This window comes from Abramis brama (genome assembly GCF_963993115.1).
Source record: "Abramis brama genome assembly, chromosome: 3".
Lineage (NCBI taxonomy): Eukaryota > Metazoa > Chordata > Actinopteri > Cypriniformes > Leuciscidae > Abramis > Abramis brama.
In genome coordinates, this window is record NC_139965.1 from 55,296,104 (window position 1) to 55,320,994 (window position 24,891).

Consider the following 24,891-nt stretch of genomic DNA (forward strand, 5'->3'; position numbering starts at 1 on the left):
TCGAATGGTGTTTTGACAATTCAGAGCCACCGAATGACGAATACGAAAAAACGCATACGAAAATTTCGGACTCTGTGTGTAAGGACCTTTTTTCGATATTACTTTTAATAGATTTTAAATGTACTAAATTGCATCTTCATCCTTCCAAATGTGTAGTTACAAATATATTTAAATACATGACATAAAAGTTTCAATAGAAATTACATTAAAGTATATTTTAGTTTACCATAAATACATTTTAACCATATTTCAAAGAAAATGGAAGCAATTATGAAATTACATATAAAGTTGACTTAAGTCCTACTTAAATGGATCAAAATCTCTTTAAAGTTCAGTTAATTGCAAATATAAATTTAAACTAGGGATGCACCAATGTATCGGCCAATTAAAGAAATTATTTTCATAGAAATAATTCATTATTTTCAAGAAACGTGTCAGACTGCAACTCATCTGTGTGAAAGAAATCTCTCTTGTGTTGAATTAATACAATATCCTATATATTTCTACACTGAAGCAGCCAGTGTGATGAATATGATTTACATGTTATGTAGCAGAATAAATAGTGCGTAGACAATCACAGATGTAGAGCAGAGTGAATTTGAGGTGTCAGTGATGAAATTGCCTTTATCTTTGTAAGGTGTATCATTGTGTAATTGTTCGCAGCAGAGGTTCAAGGTACAGCGAAGCTGCTAAAAATCAGAAAGCTCCTTGCAATAAAAATATCAACACGGTATTGTGGTAATAATGTATCATGTGATCCATTGTGATTTCCACTAATACGCGAGAGATTCAGTGATAGTGATGTGTTAAATACAGTATGAATGCATATTTTGAGGATGAGTGAGCATGTCCGTCCGTATCACTGAATCAGTGTCATATTGAACTACTGTGCAATGAAAGAGTGATACAATACTAATTATTGGAGAGAAATTATACAAGTTAATAGTAGTATCAGCTCTTAGTTGTAAACCGTTCCAGTCCTGATCATCTCAAATCCTATCTGTGATGTTGTAAAATGTCTTAAATGATGTCATAAATTTTACAGTTGTGCCTCAGTATCTCAGGAATATCTCATTTCAGCAAAGGTGTTTGTTGGCCAGTTGGTGGAAATCGCAGTTGAGTGGCAGCTGGACTTTTGGACTCTTCATTGGAGCTCTTCAAATGCCTAGATAAATCAAGGAAGAGAGAAAGAGAGAGAGATTACTGTCTTCACAGTGAGTTCAGGCTGGTGGCTTAGGTGCTGGCTTGATTTGGCCACTCGTTTTGTGGTAAAAACTCCTGACCTGAGTGAAGGCCCGTTCACACCAAAGACATTAACTAACAATAAAGATATAGGCCTGGATTCACAGACAGGGCTTAGATTAAGCCAGGATTAAGGCCCTTGGGACATTTAAGTATTTTTTGTTAAACCTGCCTTAGAAAAAACGCATTGGTGTGCATCCTGAGACAAAACAGTGGCACTGACATATTTTAAGATATGTAATTGCATGTAGCTTTCAGTTAAAACATCTTAAACATGCATTTTAGTCTGAAACTAGACTTAAGCCTTGTACAGGGCAATAGTTTTAAAAATCGCTCTAAATTTAAAAGAATAGCAGAGTCCACGCCACAACTATAATGATAATGGCACAGAGAAACGAAACACGTTCACAATTAATTTTTTCATCTGATGAACGATAAAAACATTGACAGCCAATCAGAATCCTGCTTTAAAGAGCTTGAGCATTTAAAACGACAGACAGAACTTAAGTGCGCGTTTGTGTGAATGCCACATAATTATCATTATGGTTATCGTTCGTTACAGACAAACACTCATCTCATGAGAAAACCATTCCGTATGAATCCATACAATGTGATTCGTATGGATTCTTTCTTTTTTTTTTTCTTTAGAAAAAAGCAAGCATGCAGATAGCCACCAATTCGCCAAAACGTAAATTAGTTATGAATTGCAGAGTGAATTCTTGATTTGAATTGATATTCATTTTAACGAACCTATTGATTCTTTAATCCCACACAGCAAAAACTCCAGTGTTAAATGAACTCTCCTGGGAGTTTATATGGCTCCAGACTCAAGAGTGTTAAAGTGTTAAAATATGAGTGTTAAATTAACACTCAGGAGTGTTAAAGTTAATGAGCTAATTAAGTGATTCATTGAGTGATGATTGATCATTATTGAAGACAGATCATTTTGTAAGACACCGTTATGGTGATCAGTGTTTGCTTTAGCTGGGCTCTTGACCCTTAAATCATTAACTTTAGATTTTGTTTGGCTGTTGTATCTGATTTGTAAATCTCAGATGAACAAAGAGAAAAGTTGATCAGGTGGTGTTGGTTATGTTTTGACATAATCATAATTTGACCTGCAAGATCAGTCTTTTAGTCTATTCTGTTTTCAGTTGATGTGCAAATAAAGCTCTCCCAACCAATAATTGCTAAAACCTTTAGGTTTACTTTATGGGGTTAGAATTGTTGCATTATTCAAAATAAATAGATTGAATTCATAAATAAATGTAAAGTGATTCACAGAAATTAATAAAATTCACAAATAAATAAAAATGAGGTTTGCAAATAAAAAAATATTTCCAAAAATTTGATTTGTCACAAACACAACTCTGCCTGACATTTGTGAATCTCTTCCTGTGCATTTGTAGATCCCCGCACGCATTTGTGGATTTTGAAACACTTCTAGCGTCAAGACGTACAGACAAATCTGCAAATAATTGGACTATTTATTTGGAATAATGCAACAATTCTAACCCCATATTACTTTGTTATAAAACAAAGTCTCAGCTTTCAAATTCTGTCAATTGTTTCATGAAATTTAAACGATAAATGTCTCTTTGACGCTCTTTAACATGCTGTGACAGATTAGTTCAAATGGCACTTCCTCCTTAATATCTTCCTCTTTACTACTATTTTTAGTAGCCTACAAAATAAACATAAATTAATATCAGAAGGTATGTCACGAAATGCTACATTTACCTCAGGAAAGCCATTCAATGTGGATAGCTTGATAGTTAACAAAAAAAAAAAAAAAAAACTCTTAGAGGAGAGAATTTAGCTAAAAAGATATTACATATTCTTTGTTTTTTACCTGTTAGCAAGGTCTTAATTGAATACATTTCAATAAATTTGTCATAAAGTATTTATAACAGCCAGCGTTATTTTTAACAAAATATTGGAAGTAGAATCATAAAGATATCATTGGAAAGATCAAATAAATGTGCATGGTTACAATATTAGTTTATATGAGTATTTATTATCCGCAGCAGAATTTAATAGTTTGAGCTCTGTTGTTAATTTTAACCTTGAATATTAGCGGACAGGGTTCCCTATTTTCAGCATTAGTTGAGAAAGATTTGTTTACACTCTTAAAAATAAAGCTTATTATTGGCATCTGTGGTTCGCTTCAACATCCATGGGGAACCTTTCCATTCCACAAAAGCTTCTTTATGGTGAAAAACATTTCTTAAGATGATTAAAATGTTCTTCAGTTCACGCTAAGACAAAAAAAAGGTTATTTTAAGAACTGTTCAATGAAAGTTCTTTGGGGAACCAAAATGGTTCTTCTATGGCATCGCTACGAAAACCCCCTTTTGGAACCTTCATTTGCAGTGTAAGAGAGTCTAGTTGAAATATTTTTAAATGAATCAATATTGTATCAAATCAAATCAAGATCAAAATCAAATTGAGAGCTTGTAAATCAAATCAAATTGTGAAATCTGTACCAGGCCATGCTCATTAGATACTGTACTACCTCTTTATGTCACTGAGTGGACTGCCACGTTGCTGAACACCACTAGCCTGCAAATGAAGTCACATGTTAACGCTCAGGGTTTCTGATATCAGAAAGTTGATAAGTTGTTACTGCAGTTGGTTTTCTGTTTCAGTTTTGAGTTGACAAGAGTTTCAATGTTCTTTCATTGACATCAAATGCAAAGATTAATAAGAACACAAAGAGTTTTTCACCATATGGCCTCTTTAAATGTTGTATTCTTGTGCACGGATGTTCTTAAAATTCCGAAGAGCTTATTTATAGAGTGTTTGATTACAGATAGTTTTTTCTGAAAACACATTAGTCAGTTTCCTCAGTCCTCTCCCTCTTTAAAAAAATCCTGCTGTGGTCATGGAACAATCTGAGGGAGTGAACATCGCTAAATGCTGACTCAAGAGACACTGTAAGGCAAAAACTGACCCTGAGTACTGGACTGGTCCTGCATGGTTGGGTGTTTCTTTGTAGTCCTTACTCCTCCTTTTTTTAGAGCTGCACGATTCTGGATAAAATGAGAATCACAATGTTTTGGTAAAAATAGAGATCATGATTCTAAATAGACAACTAAACAAAATAACGTAATTTACTAGAGGTTACTACAGTCATTGAATGAATGAATGATTCACTCATAAAGACTTCACTTGATTCATTACTGGATGAATCAGCATTTTTGAATGAATCTCTTGAACGAATGATTCGATGACTAATAAATTTAACAGTCACTTGTCGCCACCTACTGGTGTAACGATGTAATTGATACGATCTTCGTTTGACGTGTCAAGTTACTTTCAATTGCTATCATAGACATCAGTGTTTATATCTGAACTATAAACGTTCATCCCAGTACTTCTGTGATAATTAGAATTATTGTAACACATAAATAATGATACTGTGTGTTTGAAAAGACTGCGAAGCTGATTCATTCCCATTAGCCTACATAACTACATGTACTACTTTAAAGTACATAGTGACATAATACTTATGTCAGTGACAGCAAAAATGCAAATTTGAATGTTCGCTGTGATCATACTTTTTAAAGGTTTTATAGGCATAGCCGAATCTTTGGCATTTAGGAATAAGATTGTGTGGGTGTTTGAATCGAGATCTCGATCTTTTCCCGGTTAATCGTCCAGGTCTACTTCTTCTGCACCAAATTTCCTCTTGAAATGGGATCTGCTGGCTGTTGCTGTGGCTTAACAAAAATAAATCATCTGTGCTGCTGGATTTAGCCACTAATAAGGTATTGATCTGCGAGGAGCCTTAACTTTCGGGGGTAATGTTCAGGAAGTAGACGGAGAATCGTGGGCTGAGACCAGCTGAGACCTGTCTAGAGCACATGCAGACGTATTCAGACCATGTTTTGCTCATTTTTATTTCTTCCTGTTTTGGGAATCTGAATTATATTCATATTTACATGATATACTGTATGTTCAAAAACCTATTATGATAGTATTATGATACTTTTTGGCTCTTTTTGTCAGTGTGCATTGTTGAATCTGTGGTCTGGTGAATGAATTGAGACAAATCAGAGAGGGCATACAATCCATTTGGAAACAAATGTGTAGCTTGTTAATAATGTATTTGGTATGTCTTCGTTATTGAGATCAGTCTTTTGTGATGAACTAATACATTCATTTGAATGCAGTTGCAGGAAATAGGAAGTAACACTAACAGATATTAGTGTCAGCATGTGTATTTTTAACATGTGACATTAATGTGATATGTCTATATCTACTATATTTGTCATATAGTGCTACTCATGTAGCAGATTTTTTTTTATTTCAATTTCATTTTTTTACTATTTTAGTTCGATAATGTTTTTTGTATTTTTAGAGGATTTTATGGTACAAAAATTATATTTATGGAATAGTTATGATCCATTTATTACTTGTTAATCACTTTTTTAACATAGACCTGAAAATTTAATTTACAACTTAAACTGTCATGAATCTTGAATGCTTTGGATCAAAGACTTAAGTTTGGTCTATTTTAAAGAAGATAGTTGGAAGATTATTGCTGAAGTGAAAAAAGTGAAACTGAAAAACTGTATAAAAGTTTAAATTTATTATGAAATATAAATATCAATTTTTTAATTTTATATGAAATAGCCTCTATATTTTCCAAAACATGTTCCACTCTAAAACCATAAGTCTAAACAAGTTGTTCCAAATTTGAGATTGATATCTCAAAAAATTAGCTTGTTTGGGCGCAGTACCACACGTTTCCACTAGATGAATTTCGCTTCCAATTCGTTCCAAAGCGGTAATTTTTTATCGCACACAGTACAAGTGTGACTTTTTTTTTTCAGGGCCATTTAACCTTTTCGAATCATGTCCATGATGAGTGTTCACATAGCAAGTGCTGAAACCTTTTGCCAAGTTTCGTACCATTCCGATGAAGTAAAAAATTCAAAACGAAACGTAAGATATTTCGGTCAAAAACAGCACCAGACTCAGAGGGTTAAACAGGGTCAGTATTCATTTTCCTCTTACATAAAGACTCCTGATGAAAATGCCACTAACAGATTTCTCAGTCAAAGTCCATCACTTTTGTTATATGTTTGTTATTAGCGGGGCTTCATGCTGCTCTTAGCTGAGCCCTGAGTAAACCTGTATTTCCGCCCCTACTGGTCCCCCCCCCCGCGAGCAGGCTTAATCTATGCTATGTTATATCGTTTAAACAAGCGGACCTATTCATCTTTGGTCTATACGGGGGATGTTATTTCTGAACTCTGCAGGAGTCAGATCATTTCGAGACTTTGTTCTTTGATGGAGGCCAAACTCTTTGAAGCCAGTCCATGCTGAAACTCATTGAAGAAATAAAATGTTTTTGTCAGAATTTTGTAAAGAGAATGTAATTTTAAAGGTTCATTTGTTTCTTTAAAGACTCATAAAGCACTAAAGCACATTTTTTTGAGGTGATGCATATGGTCTTGTTGTACTTAATGGAAATCAAGGTAGTTTTCATTTTAAGGTGCATGTGATTTTATATTGTATTTTTATTTTTTAGCTTATTTTGTGTTAAGACTATATTTTATGGGTTTGAAATCAAGTGAATGTGATGTATTCACACTAGATTTCAACACATACTGTATGTCAGCAGGAACTCTTACTAATATTCATGAGACAGATGCTTTTCCAGACAATCAGAAGTATTGGTTTGCGAATAATAATTTTCATGGTTTGAAAGTAGCTGTTGCATTTGTCTCCTGGTGTCATGCTTGCATGCTAATGATTCTAGTGTCACATCCTGTCAACAGAGATGCCTTTATCTGATTGATTTTTGAAGGCAGCATAGATGCATACTTCGCTGCTTTTGATATCCCACAATCCTGTGCGTTCAATTCCGTAACAGCTGAGCTAAAAAATAAAAATGGCGTCTGAAAGTTGCGTCTTTTGTCTTTTATTTGCATATATTTAATTTTATGTAAATAATCATATTTTCAAAATGCATTTATTCAAATTGCTTCGAATCAGCACAAATCTGTTAATTGTGGAAAAAATATTTTTTAAGTTTAAAAGTATGAATATGATGTAGAACAAGCAATATTCAATTAGTTTAGTAGAGATTGAAACAAATTTAATTTATTGATGATAAACAAAGTGCCCCTATGTTATTTTAAAGTTTTTGTTTTGAATGCCTAATATACATTGCACATCACCTCATTTCTCTGTCTGAAACGTTCGATGATTCGGTCTCTCTAAACCCCTCCTTCCCAAGAGCCTACTCTGCTCTGATTGGTCAGATGGCCCAGTCTGTTGTGATTGGTCTAACGCTTACAGTGCGTGTCAGAAACGGAACCCCTATGATGATATCTGAATTTCAGCTCTGGATCTTCCTCAGTGCTTGATAAACGGTGATAAAAGTGATACTATGACGTCGTTTTTCCGTATCAATGAGTCCTCATGCTTTTGAAGTGCATGCAAAGTGGATTTGCTTTCGTAGCGCAGAAAACAGCATGTTCTCGACATGTCGACAACATGAACCAAACCCTTCCAGTCTTCAGCTACAACTACAGTGTTTGAGGGGCAAAGTAAACGTCGTTCTTAGGCAGCCAATGAGACCATAGGCTGGCATTATGCAAATTTGTTAAATTGTTACGTAGGTTAGTAATAGGAAATGAGACGATTCGTTTCACAATCGCTTCTTTCTTTTAGCAGACAATAACCTTATTTGACATGCACTTTGATCTTTGAAACTTTGCAGACCTTTTACATGCACAAACAGCTTTATTACACACTGCATGAAAGGTAATATTTAAAAAGGCATAGTGGGTAGGGTGACCATACGTCCTCTTTAACCAGGACATGGCTGGCCAGGATTTCGAGATCGCCCAAAATGTCCGGGATTCGGCTTTTGCTTTCTACAGTCACCATTCATTATGTTTACATTATTACATTATTTGACACTGACACGTACGTGCCAGCTTTGCAGGTCATGCATTCTGCTTCACACGGATCCCGACCGAGACGAAAACACAGGAATTTTCTTAGCAATGCTAAAACGCACATCAACCGATCAGTTGTTTAGCGTTCATGTAAACACTACATTCAGATTCACCAATCGGAATTAATTCAGTCCTATTGAATCAAAAGGTGTGCATGTAAACAAAATGAATGGCGACGATAGAAAGCAAAATCCGAATCCCGGATATTTTGGGCGATCTCGAAATCCCGGCCGGACATGTCCTGGAAAAAGAGGAGGTATGGTCACCCTAATAGTGGGGCACTTTAAAACGGATTATGTTTATTTAGTACTATATCAGAACCTGTTTCATGTATGTATGACTGACAAATATGCATCACATTAATGGTAGTTTAGTTTGTTTAAACTGTGTAATTCAAATACATACATCTAAAATTTAGGCCTACTTTTTTTTCATTGTACTTTTTTTCTTTTGGACTGAAGTTTCCGTTTGGGAGGACTGAAGCTTATGAATGTGGCCTGAACATCCAGATGCATTTACACTTGGCGGAGCGTTTCAAACCTCCTCCTTTTACTGACCGTGCAAAAATGAGGGGTTTCATGAGTCTCTGTCACTCTTTCTCTGGCAGGACTAGTAACAGCATCATCAAGTGTAATATCAGCTGGAGGCATGGAGGCCAGAGACTAGGATGAATCGCTTTACTGGAGGCTTTTCCAGTGTGGGCGAGCCACATCTTTGCTGTTTGGCAGCCACTTTAGTGCTGAAGACTTGCTTGCAAGGCCTGATTGGAGGACTTTTAGGGGTCCTGCTTCCACAACCGAAGGCTTTCATCTGCTCTCAGACAGACTGTTCTCCTACAATTACAGAGGATTCCTCCATGTAATTGAGCGCTTGTGCACCACATCGAAAGCATATCATGTTGGCCTCTAATGTATCTCAGTGCATTATCACTCAGTCACACTGTTGTTCTATTAGTGGAGATTCAGGAGGAAAGTCTATTTCATATCTGTGGTCTTGTGGGTTGTACAGTTGCAGACTCTCTTTCCGTGTTTTTCCAGCTCACTCGACTGACTATGATGTCAGACAGCTGAGCTCACTGGGATTTAGCATGCTAGAATAGACTCATCTGTGTTTGATGATTGTACAGTACTCGTATGTCATGGGTCATGTGATTTACTAGCACCTCCGGTTGAATGACGGGAGTGCGATCATATGGCGTGACATTTGTTTCAGGTTAATCAAGAAATGTGTCCATGTTCACCCGTCTGCTTTAGTTTCTGGTGTAGAAACACTGACAATATGTTTGATTTGATATTCTGTTTTGAACCGACTTGCTACGAATCTTATGATTCAGGTCCTAAAAAAAGAAATGATATGAATAGAATTTTAGGACCATTAAGACTTTTAACTTTTAAGACAATAACATTTGATCTTTGAAACTTTGCAGAACTTTTACATTCACAAACATTTATATTACACACTGCATGAAAGGTAATATTCGATAAAAAGCATAATGGGGCACTTTAAAGTCTGGATTCATCCCAGGCACAATCTGCAGTCTTTTCTCTTAATACTGATGTATTTGAAGTGAGCCGTTTCAGCAATGACCCTTTTGCTGAATTAGTCCTTTGTGAGTTTACTCTGTCTCTCTTTTGGGCTGGATCTTGTGTTGGCCATCCTGGAACCATCCCAGTGCCTTCTCCCACTGGCCTGAAGGTTATTGGTTAGTTTGTGTGGTGTGTGTTTTGTGGTGGTGTTTCATTTGGCGTCAGCACTTTGGCATTGGTGTGTGATTAGCTCTCGTGTCACTGATTCCTATGACTCATGGAGGTGGTCATCCAGCAGAATGAGCAGAGATGTGCGGTCAGAAGTCTGCTGGCTTTTACTTTTCTTAGATGTTGGATGGAAATGGGTTTGTTGATGTAGATTTAGTGTCATTGCACGTTTCTGTGTCTGTGCATGTGACAGCAGGGTGGTGATTTTGGAAGTTATCTATCTTTTTTTTTAATGAAATTTCATATCTGTTTATTTATGCATTTGCTTTGAAATGGCATAAGGAATTGTAATTAGATAGATTTTAAAGCATGTTTAAAATGTTTAAAGCAAGATAGAAAATGCAGTCAAAATCTAGTGTAAAATAAAAAGGGCATGTTTTTCACTAAAATGAACAAGAAATTTAGTTAAAAATATAAATACGAAAAAAAGTAGCATATATAAATACTTTCTTTTGTTTTGTTTTTTTGCATTTTTGCTAAAGCATTTTAAATAGGGAAGCAGGGATATTCAGCCAACTATAATTTTAATTTATCAGCAATTCCATATTATCTTATCTGAATGAATTATAAATTAAAAAAAAAACTCAAATCAGTCATTTTAAATGTTACGAGTGATTTTAGGCATCACAGAATTTAATGAGATATGAAAAATGTATATTCATTTAGAAATTCGTTTAAAGATGACATTTTACATAGTTATAAAATTGAGTGTTTACATCAACTTTAATTGACCGTTAGATGACAGCAAAGGTAATCAAAATATAAATAACCACTGAAAAAAGTACTGAAATTTACAGTAAAAAAACTTTAATTATAAACTGTAAGAAGTGCTTAACTGTATAAAATACGGGAGCAACATTTACAGTAAAATGTATATTTCATTAACTGAAATAATGTAAAATAAAAAATGAATCTGTGAGCTGCGTGAATGGAGGCGTGGATAATTAGCAAGGGTGTAGAGTTGCATTCAAGCTATTTTAAGGCATGAAGACATTTTTTTTTTTTCACAGGAATTTTTGTAATTTTGGTGATCAAAGATGAGTTTTAAGGAATAAAATTGACTACAGGGGGACTTTAATAGTTTTTTATACTGACAACCACCTTAAAAACACAGGTGATAAAGATAAAGCCCCATGATGAATCAAGGTTCATCACAAGTAGCTTTTCGAAAAGCTGAGGTTAATACTAAAATATAGACAGTGCGCACAAATACAAAACACTGTGGCAACATAGCACTAAAATAATGCAATAAGCATCCATTTAACAACATAAGATAACACAAAATCCTAATGTGCATAACTGATAAGAAAAAATAAACATAGTTATGTAAATGAAAAACTATCAAATGTCAGCTGTTACACAGAGAATTCTTCATTTCTGTCAATTTACGTTTTTCACTGTAAAGTATAAGACTTGACTTGTATTTTATCTTTTCTAAAAACTGTACATTGAACAGTATTTTACTTTAAATTGAAATGTCCCATTTGATCTATTACAGTTTTCCACTGTATAAATAGAACTTACTGTTAATCAATTAACAGGTTTTTACTGTAGTATTTTTACAGTCTTTTACCATTAATATTATGATTTTATAAATTCAGAAATAAAATTGCCAAATTCAGCCCAATAACTGAAATGGTGGCAATATATGGTGCATCCCTAAAACCATCACTTGTATTGTTACTAAAACTCATTGCAAATATATCACAAATATTCTATATATATATATATTTTCTCATAGAGCTTTCATTCTGGATTTGGCCTCTGGTGCCCACACAGAAATGCCCCTCCATGGTCCTTCAGCAGAGCTGGAGCTGTCAGTGATCAGACAGTGAGTGCTGCCTCACTCAGGCTGTCAGCTCTGTCTGTTGTTCCTCAACATCTTTCCAGACAGCATATCCCCTCACCGAGTCTGATCCGCTGACCCTCATCTCAAAAGAGCTTCAACAAAGAGCCATCAGCGAGTGGTTAGTCTCTTGAGACTCTCTCTCTGTATTAGCGCTCGCACTGCTCCTCGTGAAGTTATAGGTTATAGAAGGATGTAAAGGAAGAAGAGTCGTCGTCTACCCTTTGCTAGTCTGACCGGCAATAAACCTGAGAGTATTGCCCATATCCGAGCCGGGTCCTCGTTTTTGATGCGCCCTTCAGAGGAGCTGAAGAGGAGTATGTTATGTAATTAGATGGAGCAAAGCAAGTTTAATGTGACAAAAGCCTGACTAAATCATCAGGCTAACTGGAACATCTGGAGCACAGTCTTTTGAGGTGTTCAGCTATAGTTTGAGCTGTATTTCTAAAGCATTTCTGCCCAATTTCATTGTTTATTTGTGTGGGTTTCTAAATATTGGCAAGTAGGGCTGCACAATATATTGTTTTAGCATCGATAACGCGATGTGCACATCCGCGATAGCCACATTGCAGGATGTGCAGAGATCGTAGTTGATCGGTTCCGGTTTGAAACGCATGGATTAATTGCAAAGTTTAACCATCATAGAGTTAAAGTTTATCATTTGCATGTGTTTTTAAGTCCGTCACGAACACGTGCATGCACAATCAAGTCAAAAAGCCCATCTTGGCGAGTATACTCGTAAACACAGTCAGTTATGTGTTGTAAACAACTGAGAAACGGATGCGTATCATTATATTGGATCCGTGCAGTCGTCTTAAAGTGACAGCACTAAAAGATCTTTAACAAAGATTAGTTATTAATTTGAACAATTTAACAATTAATTATATTTAATTTATACCATGAATACGGTGTTATTTTACATTTGATTATTTAATGTCTGTACCTGAATACAGTTAGATTTACCTGAAAAAACATAAAGCACTGCTTTCTTCTTTAGTCAATGTTGTCATTGTTAACTAAAACTATTAAAATCGTTTTAATTGAAATAAAGATTACTGAAATTGACAGTAGAATACTGTCACATACAATTTTTACAAAACATAGTAGGAAGTACACAGTATATACTGCATAATGTGCACAGTATTCATTAAGCATGGCTAGTTCCTTTAAACAACTTATTACAGGCATTTCCAGCCAAACTCACGCTAGCGCTCGAGTCAGAAGTAGATATGTCGGGCAACTCAAACAGAACAATGTTTTAAAAGCATCACAGTGTCACAGGGTTGACAGTCTTCAGGAGGTCAACCTACGCATGGTTTGCTTAGAGCGGGTCTTAAGCATATTAAGCTGGAATAGGAGACAGTATTTTAATATCCAGAATGTTACATACTTCACCATTAAGAGGAATGAGATTGTGCTATTGATGTTAATTCACTCCGAAATTAACAAGTTGAAGTGAAGTTTACACTCAATTTTAGATCTTATGTGATTGGTTAACAACAACTGCATTACGATTGCAAAATGTCTTGTTTCTAATGCTCAGAAACATTCTATCACCATCGAGATGTTCTACAATTACAAGTTATACTGGTTAATGATTAATGGCCTGTCTGCATGTAAGATATTACTATCTTTTTCTACTCCATACTTGCTGCTGCCCATGGAGAGTGTACCGGTATGTGTGTACGTGTATGACTATGAGCTGACCAATACATGTGACATGGTTTACCGCCAGCCCTATTAACCCTGTTTCCACGTCCCACAGCGAGCTCGCACTTCACACTACATATGGTCTTCATTAGCACATGAATGAATGTGCACGTGTGTGTGTGTGTGGGTGGGTGTTTATGTGTGTGGGATGTTCAGACAGTTGCTCCTTAGGAAGTTCTGTCATGTGCATACACTAGTATGCAAAATTACTTCAGACTAGTGTTGTCACGGTATAAAAATTTCAGTAGTTGGTACCAATGCCAGTACAATTTCATGGATCTGCGTACCAATTTCTGTACCAATGCAAAAACTGTTGAATTAAGTACTTTAAAAAAAAATCCTCATTTTGTCCTGTCAATTGTTAAAGGTAGGGTAGGCAATTTCGGAGAGGCTAGCAATAGCAAGCTAGCTTTGATAGCGTGAGATCCCACCCTCCCTTCAGAGCGTCTCCAAAGCCACGCCTCCTTTAAAACACATGAACGGCAGAGTCTTCAAAGCGTTAAGAGACGAGAGATGTAATTAAATTACCTCATGTCTCAAAGCACATAACATTACAATAATAATAAATGTAAACAACTTAAAGTGCTCTTACTTGTACCACCTGACTGCTGCAGATTCATTTTGGCATTGATAGTGTTGACATAGAAATGCATAAATCCAAGTCTGAGGACGTGAACAGCTCCGGGTAGAACGTCATGCTGAGAACGTAGAACGTTGCCATTGCTTAATTACTGTTACGACATGACATGAACGCAGCACAAGATCGTCAGCTCGGTGACTGTCTGTCTACAACTCTGCATAGCCTTACAGAACGTGCTGATGACGTGTGATGTCTGCGTGAGCAGGTGCGTGGAGGTATGGAAATACATATGTTGACAGGCGGATAGGACATTGTATAATTTCATTCTAACCTTTTTCGTCCTGAGACTTCTACATGAGATATATCTACATGTTTTAATATGTAGACCACTTCAATTATTGATTGCTATCAGTATGTGAATAAAGTTTCAACCCTACCTTTAAGTGGGGTTTTCAGCGGATTCTGACTAACTTACTGACTAACACCTCTGATAGGTAATTGCATTCACGCGCTCAACAGATATGATTGTGATTGGCTGCCATTCACAAGAAACCTAGAACATACATAGAAACCTTTGAGGCTGAGAGAGCGCTCAAACAAACATCACATCATTGACCCAAAACACAAATCAACCCAGCAAACGCACAGAAAGAATCATGCTGACAACCACACAGATCACCTTTGCATTGTGGCATCGACTTCTGCATGGTAAAAAATATACCCGTTTAGTTTGAGAAGTGCAATCTGTACTGTGAGTGGCAGTGGGTTGATTGCTGTGTGTTTGTGTGTGTGTCTGTACAGAGAAACCGGTGAACGCAGACCAGCAGGAGCGGACTCTTCTGAAGGGCGTGTTCAGCGTCAGGAAGGGGAAGACACAGCTCCATAAATGGGCCGAGCGGCAGGTCATCCTCTGCGGGACCTGTCTTATCGTGGCCTCTGTCAAGGACAGCCTGACTGGCAAGATGCACATCCTACCCCTGGTCGGGGGAAAGGTAGGGGTTCACAGACACCCACACACACACATCAGGATCTGAGAACAGATAACAGAGAGCAGATGCATCAACACAGCTGTGAATGAATGAGGATGAGGAGGGAAGGGAGAGAGAAGGACAAATGACAATCAGACTTTACATGAATTCTTCTGTCAAAATTAATGTTTGTTACTGGAGTTGTGAATTTCAAAATCATCTTTTGGAAGCAGAACTGGTGGAGAAACTTCTAGTTATGTGTTACTCTTGTGGAAGAGAAGTGTGCTAATAGTATTGAGTATGCACTGATAGTGTACTTCAAATCTTAAATTAATATTTACAAAAAACTGGACTTGATAATAATGAAACAAAAGTGCACTTAAAGGGTAAGTTCACCCAAAAATGAAAATTCTGTCAGTAAATACTCACCCTCATGTTGTTCCAAACCCGTAAAAACTTAAAAACACAAATTAAGATATTTTTGATGAAATCTGAGAGCTGTCTCGACTCTCACTCCTTCAAAGTCTTCTTGGCAATTTCATTCTGCCGATCCAGAAAAGTTAGTAAAAACATTGTTAAAATAGTCCAAGTGACTACAGTAGCACAACCTTTAGTTTATCAAGCGACGAGAATAAAAAAAATAACGACTTTCAACTATTAATTTTCTTGTGTGTGGGCCTCTGACGTGAGTTCACGAGGGCGCCACGACGCGTGCGTGAGAACTGAGAGGATGAACTCACGGGTTCTCATCTGGTCAAAATTCCATCATATGTAGGCATTATTTAGCCCAGAACACAGCATTGTTTTGGACATTTGGTAAGTTCCGTTGCAAAATATGTGTAGTAAAAGCCGGCCAATCAGGTTGTGAACATATCCCTATGCCTTTAGGTCGGGGTTCAAATGCTAACGTGAGTGCTAAGCGGACCAGGACTAAACGGTTTTTTTGTTTTTGTTTCGGACTAAATGTACTAAATTGCAACTTCATAATTACTTGCATATTCAAATATGTGACCTAGTTTCAATAAAAATTACATTAAAGTATATTTTAGTTTGCCATAAATGCTTGTCAATACATTCGGCAGTAGGCCTACACTTTAACCATATTTAAAAGACAATAGAAGTAATTACGAAATTAAATAAAGATGTGCTTAAGTCCTACTTAAGTGGTCACAAAACGTTCAACTAATTGCATTTAATATACATTTAAACTATAATACATTTGAAACATTGAGTTCGCACTTAATGTGATAGTTCACCCAAAAATGAAAATTCTGTCATCATTTACTCACCTTCATGTTGTTCCCAACCTGTATGAGTTTCTTTCTTCTGTTGAACACAAAAGAAGATATTTTGAAGAATATTGGAAACCAGACAGGAAACCAAGTAGGACTTAAGCACATCTTTATTTAATTTCGTAATTACTTCTGTTGTCTTTTAAATATGGTTAAAGTGTACTGCCCAATGTATTGACAAGCATTTATGGCAAACTAAAATAATAGAAATGTAAATGATATAAAATGTAATATCTGAGACAATAAATATTTAGGTTGATAGAGTGAGTGCTGGATTTACTGATAGGTTAGCCTTTTGCCAAGGTTCATAAGTGTTTTTGTTTTTTTCAAAGCACACAGTGTCTTCATAACCCACAGAGTTGACATGCTCGTTTCTTGGCTCAGGTGGAAGAGGTGAAGAGGAGACAGCACTGTCTGATGTTCAGCTCCGCCGGCCCGCAGGCCCAGACCTACTACGTTAACTTCGACACGCTGGCCGACTACCAGCGCTGGCATCGGCAGGCTTCTAAAGTGAGTGATGTGCTTTATCTAATCTAGACATGCATTAAGATTTCATTAGGAAACCCACAGTGATTCAGCAGCGGATCAGAGTTTTCTCTTCTATCGCTTTTCCAATAAATCCCCCTCACAGATTGTACGTGTTTGTATTTTGGGTACGGAGGGACACACCGTACCGACCGCCTGCAGTGAACAGCTGAAACAGCTGTTTTGTGTTTTAAACACACACGTTTATTGTCCCGAACTTGTTTGTTTTCTTTGTGTTTCTTTTTTGTTTCGCCTTCCCTGTGTTCTGTTAGTTCTCGTTTGTCTTAATCACCAATTAATTGGCATTCCAAACTCTGGCTGCGTGTCTGGAGTCTAATGAGGTCTGACCATCTCTGGAGATCACAGCTAACTCCCCTACACCAGAAACTTCCTGAATTATGCAAAACGCGCTCTGAACGATTGTGTGTGAGGGTGATCCTGAGGTAACAGGCTGTTTGAGGTGGCATGATAGATGAGAAACAGAGCGTTTGTGTGTTTTGTGTGTGTGTGGGTGGTATGTTATTGTGTGTGTGTGTGTGTGTGTGTGTGTGTGCTTAATGTGCATCACTACAGCCGCTGTGCTGTGAGGTCTGACTGGCTCAGTAATAAAAGAGCCTTTCAATCCAGTCCAAATCATTGTTGACTAAAGCTAAATTTCCTAACAATCATTTTCATGAACTGAATAAAGCTGAAATTAAATACTAATATTAGATGGAAAATGTTGCCTTGGCAATTAACTGAAATAAAGCTGAAGTTGAAGTTTAAGCTTAAGTATTCTTTTTACAATTATTAAATTGTAAAAAAAAAAAAAAAATTATATATTATTATATTATATATATATATATATAAATAAATATTTATAAATATAAATATTTCCTGATGAAATCTTGAAAAATGTACCACTTGACATTTTCAAAGTTATTACACATTTGCAAATGATTTTTAAATATTATATAAAATTTAAATATTTAAAAATCATTTGCAAATATGCAATAACTTTGACTATTAAGTAAAACAGCAAAAACATATTTTCCTTACACCTTGAATACACTTCTGAAAGTAATTTTCTTTTTTCTTCAAATATCATTATTCATTTTTAGAGTTTGTTTTTTGGTAATGTTAGTAATATTTTGAAGCAAAATGCTTTGAAGATTCATAATATATGCAAAAAATAATTTACCACATGTATTTGTGGTAACATTAGTAATATTTTAAACCATAAATCCTTTACTACATTGAATATTTATTTTTCTTTTTTAGAAACAATAATAATAATAATTATAAAGATTACACCAAACTATATCTGTTTCACATGCTACTGTCTTTTTCAGCTTCTTATTGACTAGTGTTGCTTTCGTCAACGAAAATTATGACGAAATATTGTCGTCAACGAACCGTTATCACCTGACGAAAACGAGACGAGACGTAAATGCTGGTCATGTGACGATGACTAAAATACATGTATAATGCAATATCGTTGACGAATAAAAACGAGACTAAATGTGGTTTACAAAATAAAAACTATGCTAAAATGTCTCTTCATTTTCGTTGACCAAAACGAGACGAGACGAAATGTCACGACGAATGAGAGAGTTGTGCGTGAACCCATAGCTTTGTCGGCTTTAAATTCTGGTTTGCGATCTGGTCACCCGATTATCAGCGAATTTAATAATATTACTCCATTAGTTATTCTATTAAAATGTCTCATTGATATATTTGACACATTCATAATCATTACTTTTGCCGGTTCTTTGTGACAGCTGTTATGTGCGTTATTGGCAGCGTCTCTGGTTACATGAACGCGTCACCGCATCAGCACCAGAACATGGAGATTTTATTTTAGAGAATAATCGCACAACCTATTCGATATTCTATAATTAAATAAACTAATCGAATATCCAAAAATCGTGACTCATCCCTGCATGGAATCTCTTGTTTCTTTTCCCAAATCTTCACTCACGTCTCACCCATTTTCTAAAGGGATTATAAACGTTTCTTAATTGGTTCGCTTTTAATTAGACCTATTACATTCGTATTCTTTACTGTGGTAAAGTAGAAAAACGCTGTAGGACAGATAGCCTACATTTGTACTTGCATGTCAAATTCTTTTTTACACAGTTTGTGCTTGTTATATTAGACATAGGGCGCGTCAAGTTTAGTTGTAAAGCGCGTTTCACACGCGCGGGTGATTTTTAGTTTCACTTTCTCTGGCAGCGCAATCTCAAACATAGCCTAAATATCTCGCCCTTGTGGAGGATAAAATTCGCTCTTCAGACCAATTTACATCAAGTAGAAAACACGAAGATATCATAAAGAGATCGATGGTCTCTTTCCTGCTCATGTCCCACATCCCTCTCAGAGCGCAGAGTATCACGCGTCTTTGTGTGGAAATATAAAATGAGTTTTTATTTTTTTATTTTTTTAAATAACCCCCCAACCACCGCCGTAATTGGTCCATTACCGCGGTGGTAAAAAAAAAAACTGCCACCGTCACAGCCCTAAATATAGACTAAATATAATAAGATAACCTTGTTTGAAATTCTATATTGACTGGGTTAAATATAATTGCATTACTAAAAAGAGACTAAAATACAATTTTCATTGACTAAAACTAGACTAAAATGTCATCAGTTTTCGTTGACTAAAACTTGACTAGACTAAAAAGAGTATGAACGTGACTAAAACTAATAAAAACTAAAAGGACAGCTTGACACAAAGACTAGACTAAAACTCAAATTAAAACAGGCCGCCAAAAACAACACTATTATTGACTCCTTTTTTTTTCTTGTTTTGACTAGATGCCTGGCAACTAATTTTAGTTTAGAAATTGAAAACATGTTCATCATAAGACCTGTATTCTGGTAAATGAATGATTGAATGAAATGTGAATGAATCTGGTAAATGTCTGTATGAATTGCATTTTATTAATATGTTTTTAAAAATGAATTAATAGATGTAGACACACAAATCTGAGCATGACGTCATTGACCCTTCACATTAGTCCGTCCCACGGTGAATGAACCAGCACGCTCAGATTCTGTTCCAGTGACGTAATGACAGTGTGCTTCATTTCACTGATGCGAGTTTGGCTCATGCGGCAGTGGCTGAATGATGTCACCACTGAGCTCTTCAGCCGTTCTCAAGCAGTGTTTTTGCACTTTTAAAATCTGATTGAATAAGCCATGTTTTAACTGAAATGCTAAAACAAGTTATAAAGTAATTGCTATATAGATTGGCGACTGTAAACAGCCTACATTTAGGCTAATAAAATATTTCTTGACGAACAAATTATTGAAATTCTTATTATTAACCCTGTAAAGTCTGACATATAAACTAAAAGTAAAAAATATCTTAATAGAAAGGAACAGGAACCCTTAGACAATATATATTTATATACGCTGCCGTACGAAAGTTTGGGATCGGTAAGATTTTTTATGTTTTTAAAAGAAGACTCTTCTGCTCACCAAGGCTGATTTTTTTAAATATATATTTTTTACAAAAATTCAAAAAAGAAATTTATTTGTATTTTTAATCAAATAAATGCAGCCTTGGTGAGCATAAGAGACTTCTTTTAAAAACATTAAAAATCTTATGTGTGTGCATATATATATATATATATATATCTATATCTATATATATATATATCTATATCTATATCTATATCTATAGATATAGATATAGATATAAAGATATAAAGATATATATATATATATATATATATATATAGATAGAGATAGAGATAGATATATATATATATATATATATATATATATATATATAGATATAGATATAGATATAGATATAGATATATAGATATAGATATAGATATAGATATAGATACAGATACAGATATAGATATATACACACACACACACACACATATTATGTTATTATGTTTATTAAATTGTTATTTTTTAATTTACTGGTTATATTAATTTCTATTAATAAATTTGTACTCATATTTAATGTATATCATTAACTATTTTGGTGCGTAACATTGGTTGTCTTTCATCATTGTTCCACCATTTTATTCAAGCAATGAACCATTCTAGCCAAACGCCTTGCAAATACATTGATTTTCCTAAGGTTTTATGTCATGCCTAACCTTATTTTGATATTACCATTATGAGATCATTGGATTTGTATAGGCTGCAGCCGAATGCTGATCATGTTGATGAGGCGTGTATTTCCACATTGTCATGTAGGTGGTGTCTCAGACTATAAGTCTGGTGGATTTATCCTGCTACAGTCTGGAGGAAGTGCCCGAGTATCTCTTCTACTGCCAGGACGTCACACACCTCAACCTACGGCACAACTTCGTGAGGCTGGATGGCCCTGGAGGACTCATCAACTTCAACAGGTGAATTTACAGCATTCAGCTTTAGATGGTTTGGCTGCTGTATGTAGATTGTGGACAGAAAAGCAACAGAGCTATAATTTCTGTTTTCCTGCCAGATGTACTTCAGAAAAATACCTTTCTTCAATGCTATTTACATAATTACAAACTTGTGCATAAATTTAGGCTGTTGTTTCCGTTGGGATGCGGTCTCTTGTTGCGCTGCCATGCACACGGAGAAGAGCTATTTATTCTGTACATGCACTTATGTCAATGACAGCCGCTTCTGCGCAAATACAAGCAATGAGAGCATCACGAAATGGGAACTTACAGAGGGGATGTTGCTATCGCATGTTAATCAGTAACTATGATTAGTGGTGTTTAAATCGGTACGGTTATCATTAGATGGGCCATTGGACACAGCAGTAAATGGACCATGTGTATTTCTTCATGCAAAATACTCTGTTCATGGTCATATTTCACCCCAAAATCAAGAGAACAATAATTTTAAGGATATTTCTGTGGATTTTTTTTTAGTTTATTAAACCTATAATTTTTTTTTTTTAAATGTGCATATGCGTAGCTTAAGATTATTCAGATACCCAAATTTGGCAAAAATATGCAAATTGGTGCTGATATTTATATGGCCAAAAAATAAGATGAGATTTTGATCAATTGTAATATATGCATTTTATGTCAGTAGTCTGTTTTACTGTTATAAAGCTTTACAAATATCAGTTGTCACTTTATATCTGTCTTAAGATAATACTTAAATGCGTATAGTTTCTGATCAAGGCTCTGTAGTTTTTATTGTAGGAAGCAAACCATATAATGCAGTGCAATACAAGAGGTGAACAAATAAACGTTGGTGTACCCTATTTGATACTCACATTTTAACATGATTTTTCAAAAAAATGCTGTATAATCAAGTATTTTAAAGTTTTTTCAGTCCATTAAGTGTTTATCTTGAAATATTACGGTAAAACTTTACATTAGTTTCATTAGTTAACATTAGTTAACTCTTAAAGTCCCCCTGTGGTGAAAATCAAGCTTTTAATGTTGTTTATATATCTATGTATTAAGGTTGACATGAATTAAGAAGGAATACTTCTATCCAATTTTCATTTCAACATTTGCTATTACAAAATGTTTGTTAACATTAGTTAATGCACTGTGAATGAACAAAATATAAAAACAGTACAGATTATATAAAGGTAGACATTTTTAGAATTATACTAAAGGGCTTTAACTTGCTAAAAAAGTATAAACTACCGATCAGACAACAGAAGGCATGTAGCAGATTGTGTACAACAGGTATTGATCATGTTGATAATTTAGAGGCCTTATAAAGCCTACTGTATCATATTTGATAAACAAATTTCTAAGGTTAAGCTTCTTATTTCTTGGTGATTTTGGAGGGAAATATATATATATAACCCAGACATCTTTGCCTCATGTAAGAAGCTTCTCTGCCATGTTACTACTTTCACAGAGAGCTTTCACACATGCTTGCTCCATTATGCCTCTCCTTTCTGGTCTTTTCTCTCTCTCTCTCTCTCTCTCTCTCTCTCTCTCTGCTCATCTCAGCTCAGCTGTGACATATATTTAGTAACTGTGTGTGGTGGGTGGTGCAGGATGCGTAGGATGATGGTGGTGGTGGGGTGATGTGTGTGTGTGTGTGTGTGTGTGTGTGTGTGTGTGTTTGTGTGTCAGAGGCGAGAGCTCAGCGTATGTTCTGATTCAGGCTGCCACCTTCACGGCTGTGTCATTGCTTTACCTCCCAACCACAACAGTCATTGACTGGCTCATTCTTAACATGCACATCGGACCACGTATAGCCACAGCCTCTGATATTTAGGTTTCGTGCTATAGACATTTTTGTGTCGCTGCAAGATGCCTCGCTCAGGGGTGTTTGTCGTGCCAGGCGGTTGCTCTGGGCTGGATGAGCGCTCTTTGGCAGTCATTCGTCCATGAAGAGCCCCGTCTGACAGCATCATTTGCCTGTGGTAACAAGGATACAAAAGCCATTGAGCCAGTTAAAGGAAACAGGAGTGTGGGAAACTGGGCAGGAGAGACCAGGAAGAGCATGCAATGATGTCATTTAGTTTGAAACGATACGATACAATACGATACAATATGATATCATACTACTTTATTAATCCTCAAAGGGAAATTAAACTGTTATAGCAGCAAAAACGCACACACACACACACGTACGCCAATAAAACAATGTTGGAAAGATACTTTGGGAGTAAAAGTCATTTATACAGCGAGTGGTTATTTTATTAGGTAGTACGTTTTTTTTTTTTTGAAAGAGAGAAATTAATACTTTTATTCAGCAAGGACATAATGGATTGATCAAGAGTGACAGTAAAGACATTTATAATGTGACAAAAAGATTTATTTTTCAAATAAATGCTGTTCTTTTCAACTTTCTATTCATCAGAGAATCCTGTAAAATGTATCGTGTTTTCCACAAAAATATTAAGCAGCACAACTGTTTACAACATTGATAATAAAAAAGAAATGGGAAGTTTGTAAGATTTTATGTTTTTGAAAGCAGTCTCTTATGCTCACCAAGGCTTCATTTATTTGATCAAAAATAGAAACAACATAAAAACAGCAATATTGTTAAATATGATTACAATTTAAAATAACTGTTTTCTATTTTAATATATATTAAAATGTAATTTATTCTTATGATGCAAAGCTGAATTTTCAGCATCATTACTCCAGTCTTCAGTGTCACATGATCCTTCAGAAATCATTGTAATATATTGATGCTCAAATTCTTATTATTATAATCAATATTTAATTTATTTTAGTCATGCTGCCTAATATTTTTGTGGAAATTGTGATGTACTTTTTCTTTAGGATTCTTTAATAAACTTTATTTAATTTATTTGAAATAAAAATATTTTGTAACATTGTGAATTTAAAGTGTCCTTGCTGAATAAAAGTATTAATTTTTTATTCTTTTTAACTGACATTTTTCTGATATCTAACTTACATTTTTATGATTTTATGACTTGAACATGTAATAATGAAGAGATTAATTTTATATGGCAGATTACTTATTTTGATTTTTAATATTTATAGAAGGTGTTTGATGGTTTTTCTTGTCCTTTTGTCATGCCTGCAAAATTCACTGAAAGTCTCCCCATGGGATAATAAAGATGACTACTAAATTGGTCTTCCAGAACACATATTGTCTACATTTGGATCAAAACTGTCGGACATCTCCATTGCACATGTCTCTTTACTTAATTTGTCTCCAGGGAGCTCCTTTATAGAAATTTACCATGGGAACCATAGTTTCTGCTCAAATACCACATTTGAGGATTCACTGATTGACACCTCGTATGGTTATGTGTTGGCTGTATGGTTACAATGGTGATTTTTAACAGTTGCTGGCCTTATATACAGTATCTCACAAAAGTGAGTACACCCCTCACATTTCAGCAAACATTTTAGTATATCTTCTCAAGGGACAATACTATAGAAATGAAACTTGGATATATTTTAGAGTAGTCAATGTGCTGCTTGTATAGCAGTATATATTTACTGTCCTCTGAAAATAACTCAACATACAGCCATTATTGTCAAAATAGCTGGCAACAAAAGTGAGCACACCCTAAGTGAACATCTCAGAACTGTGTCA

The 24,891-nt window shown here is 35.3% G+C and overlaps 1 protein-coding gene across 1 annotated transcript in view; it reads left to right on the forward strand.

The window, feature by feature from the left end:
* phlpp2 (PH domain and leucine rich repeat protein phosphatase 2) overlaps positions 1 to 24,891 on the forward strand; it is a 74,385-nt gene that overhangs the window by 23,297 nt on the left and 26,197 nt on the right. Inside the window, exons 5-7 of the mRNA XM_084109199.1 lie at positions 14,911 to 15,101; positions 16,754 to 16,879; positions 21,100 to 21,254. Coding sequence (XP_083965325.1) covers positions 14,911 to 15,101; positions 16,754 to 16,879; positions 21,100 to 21,254 — 472 coding nt within the window. The remainder of the gene's footprint in view (positions 1 to 14,910; positions 15,102 to 16,753; positions 16,880 to 21,099; positions 21,255 to 24,891) is intronic.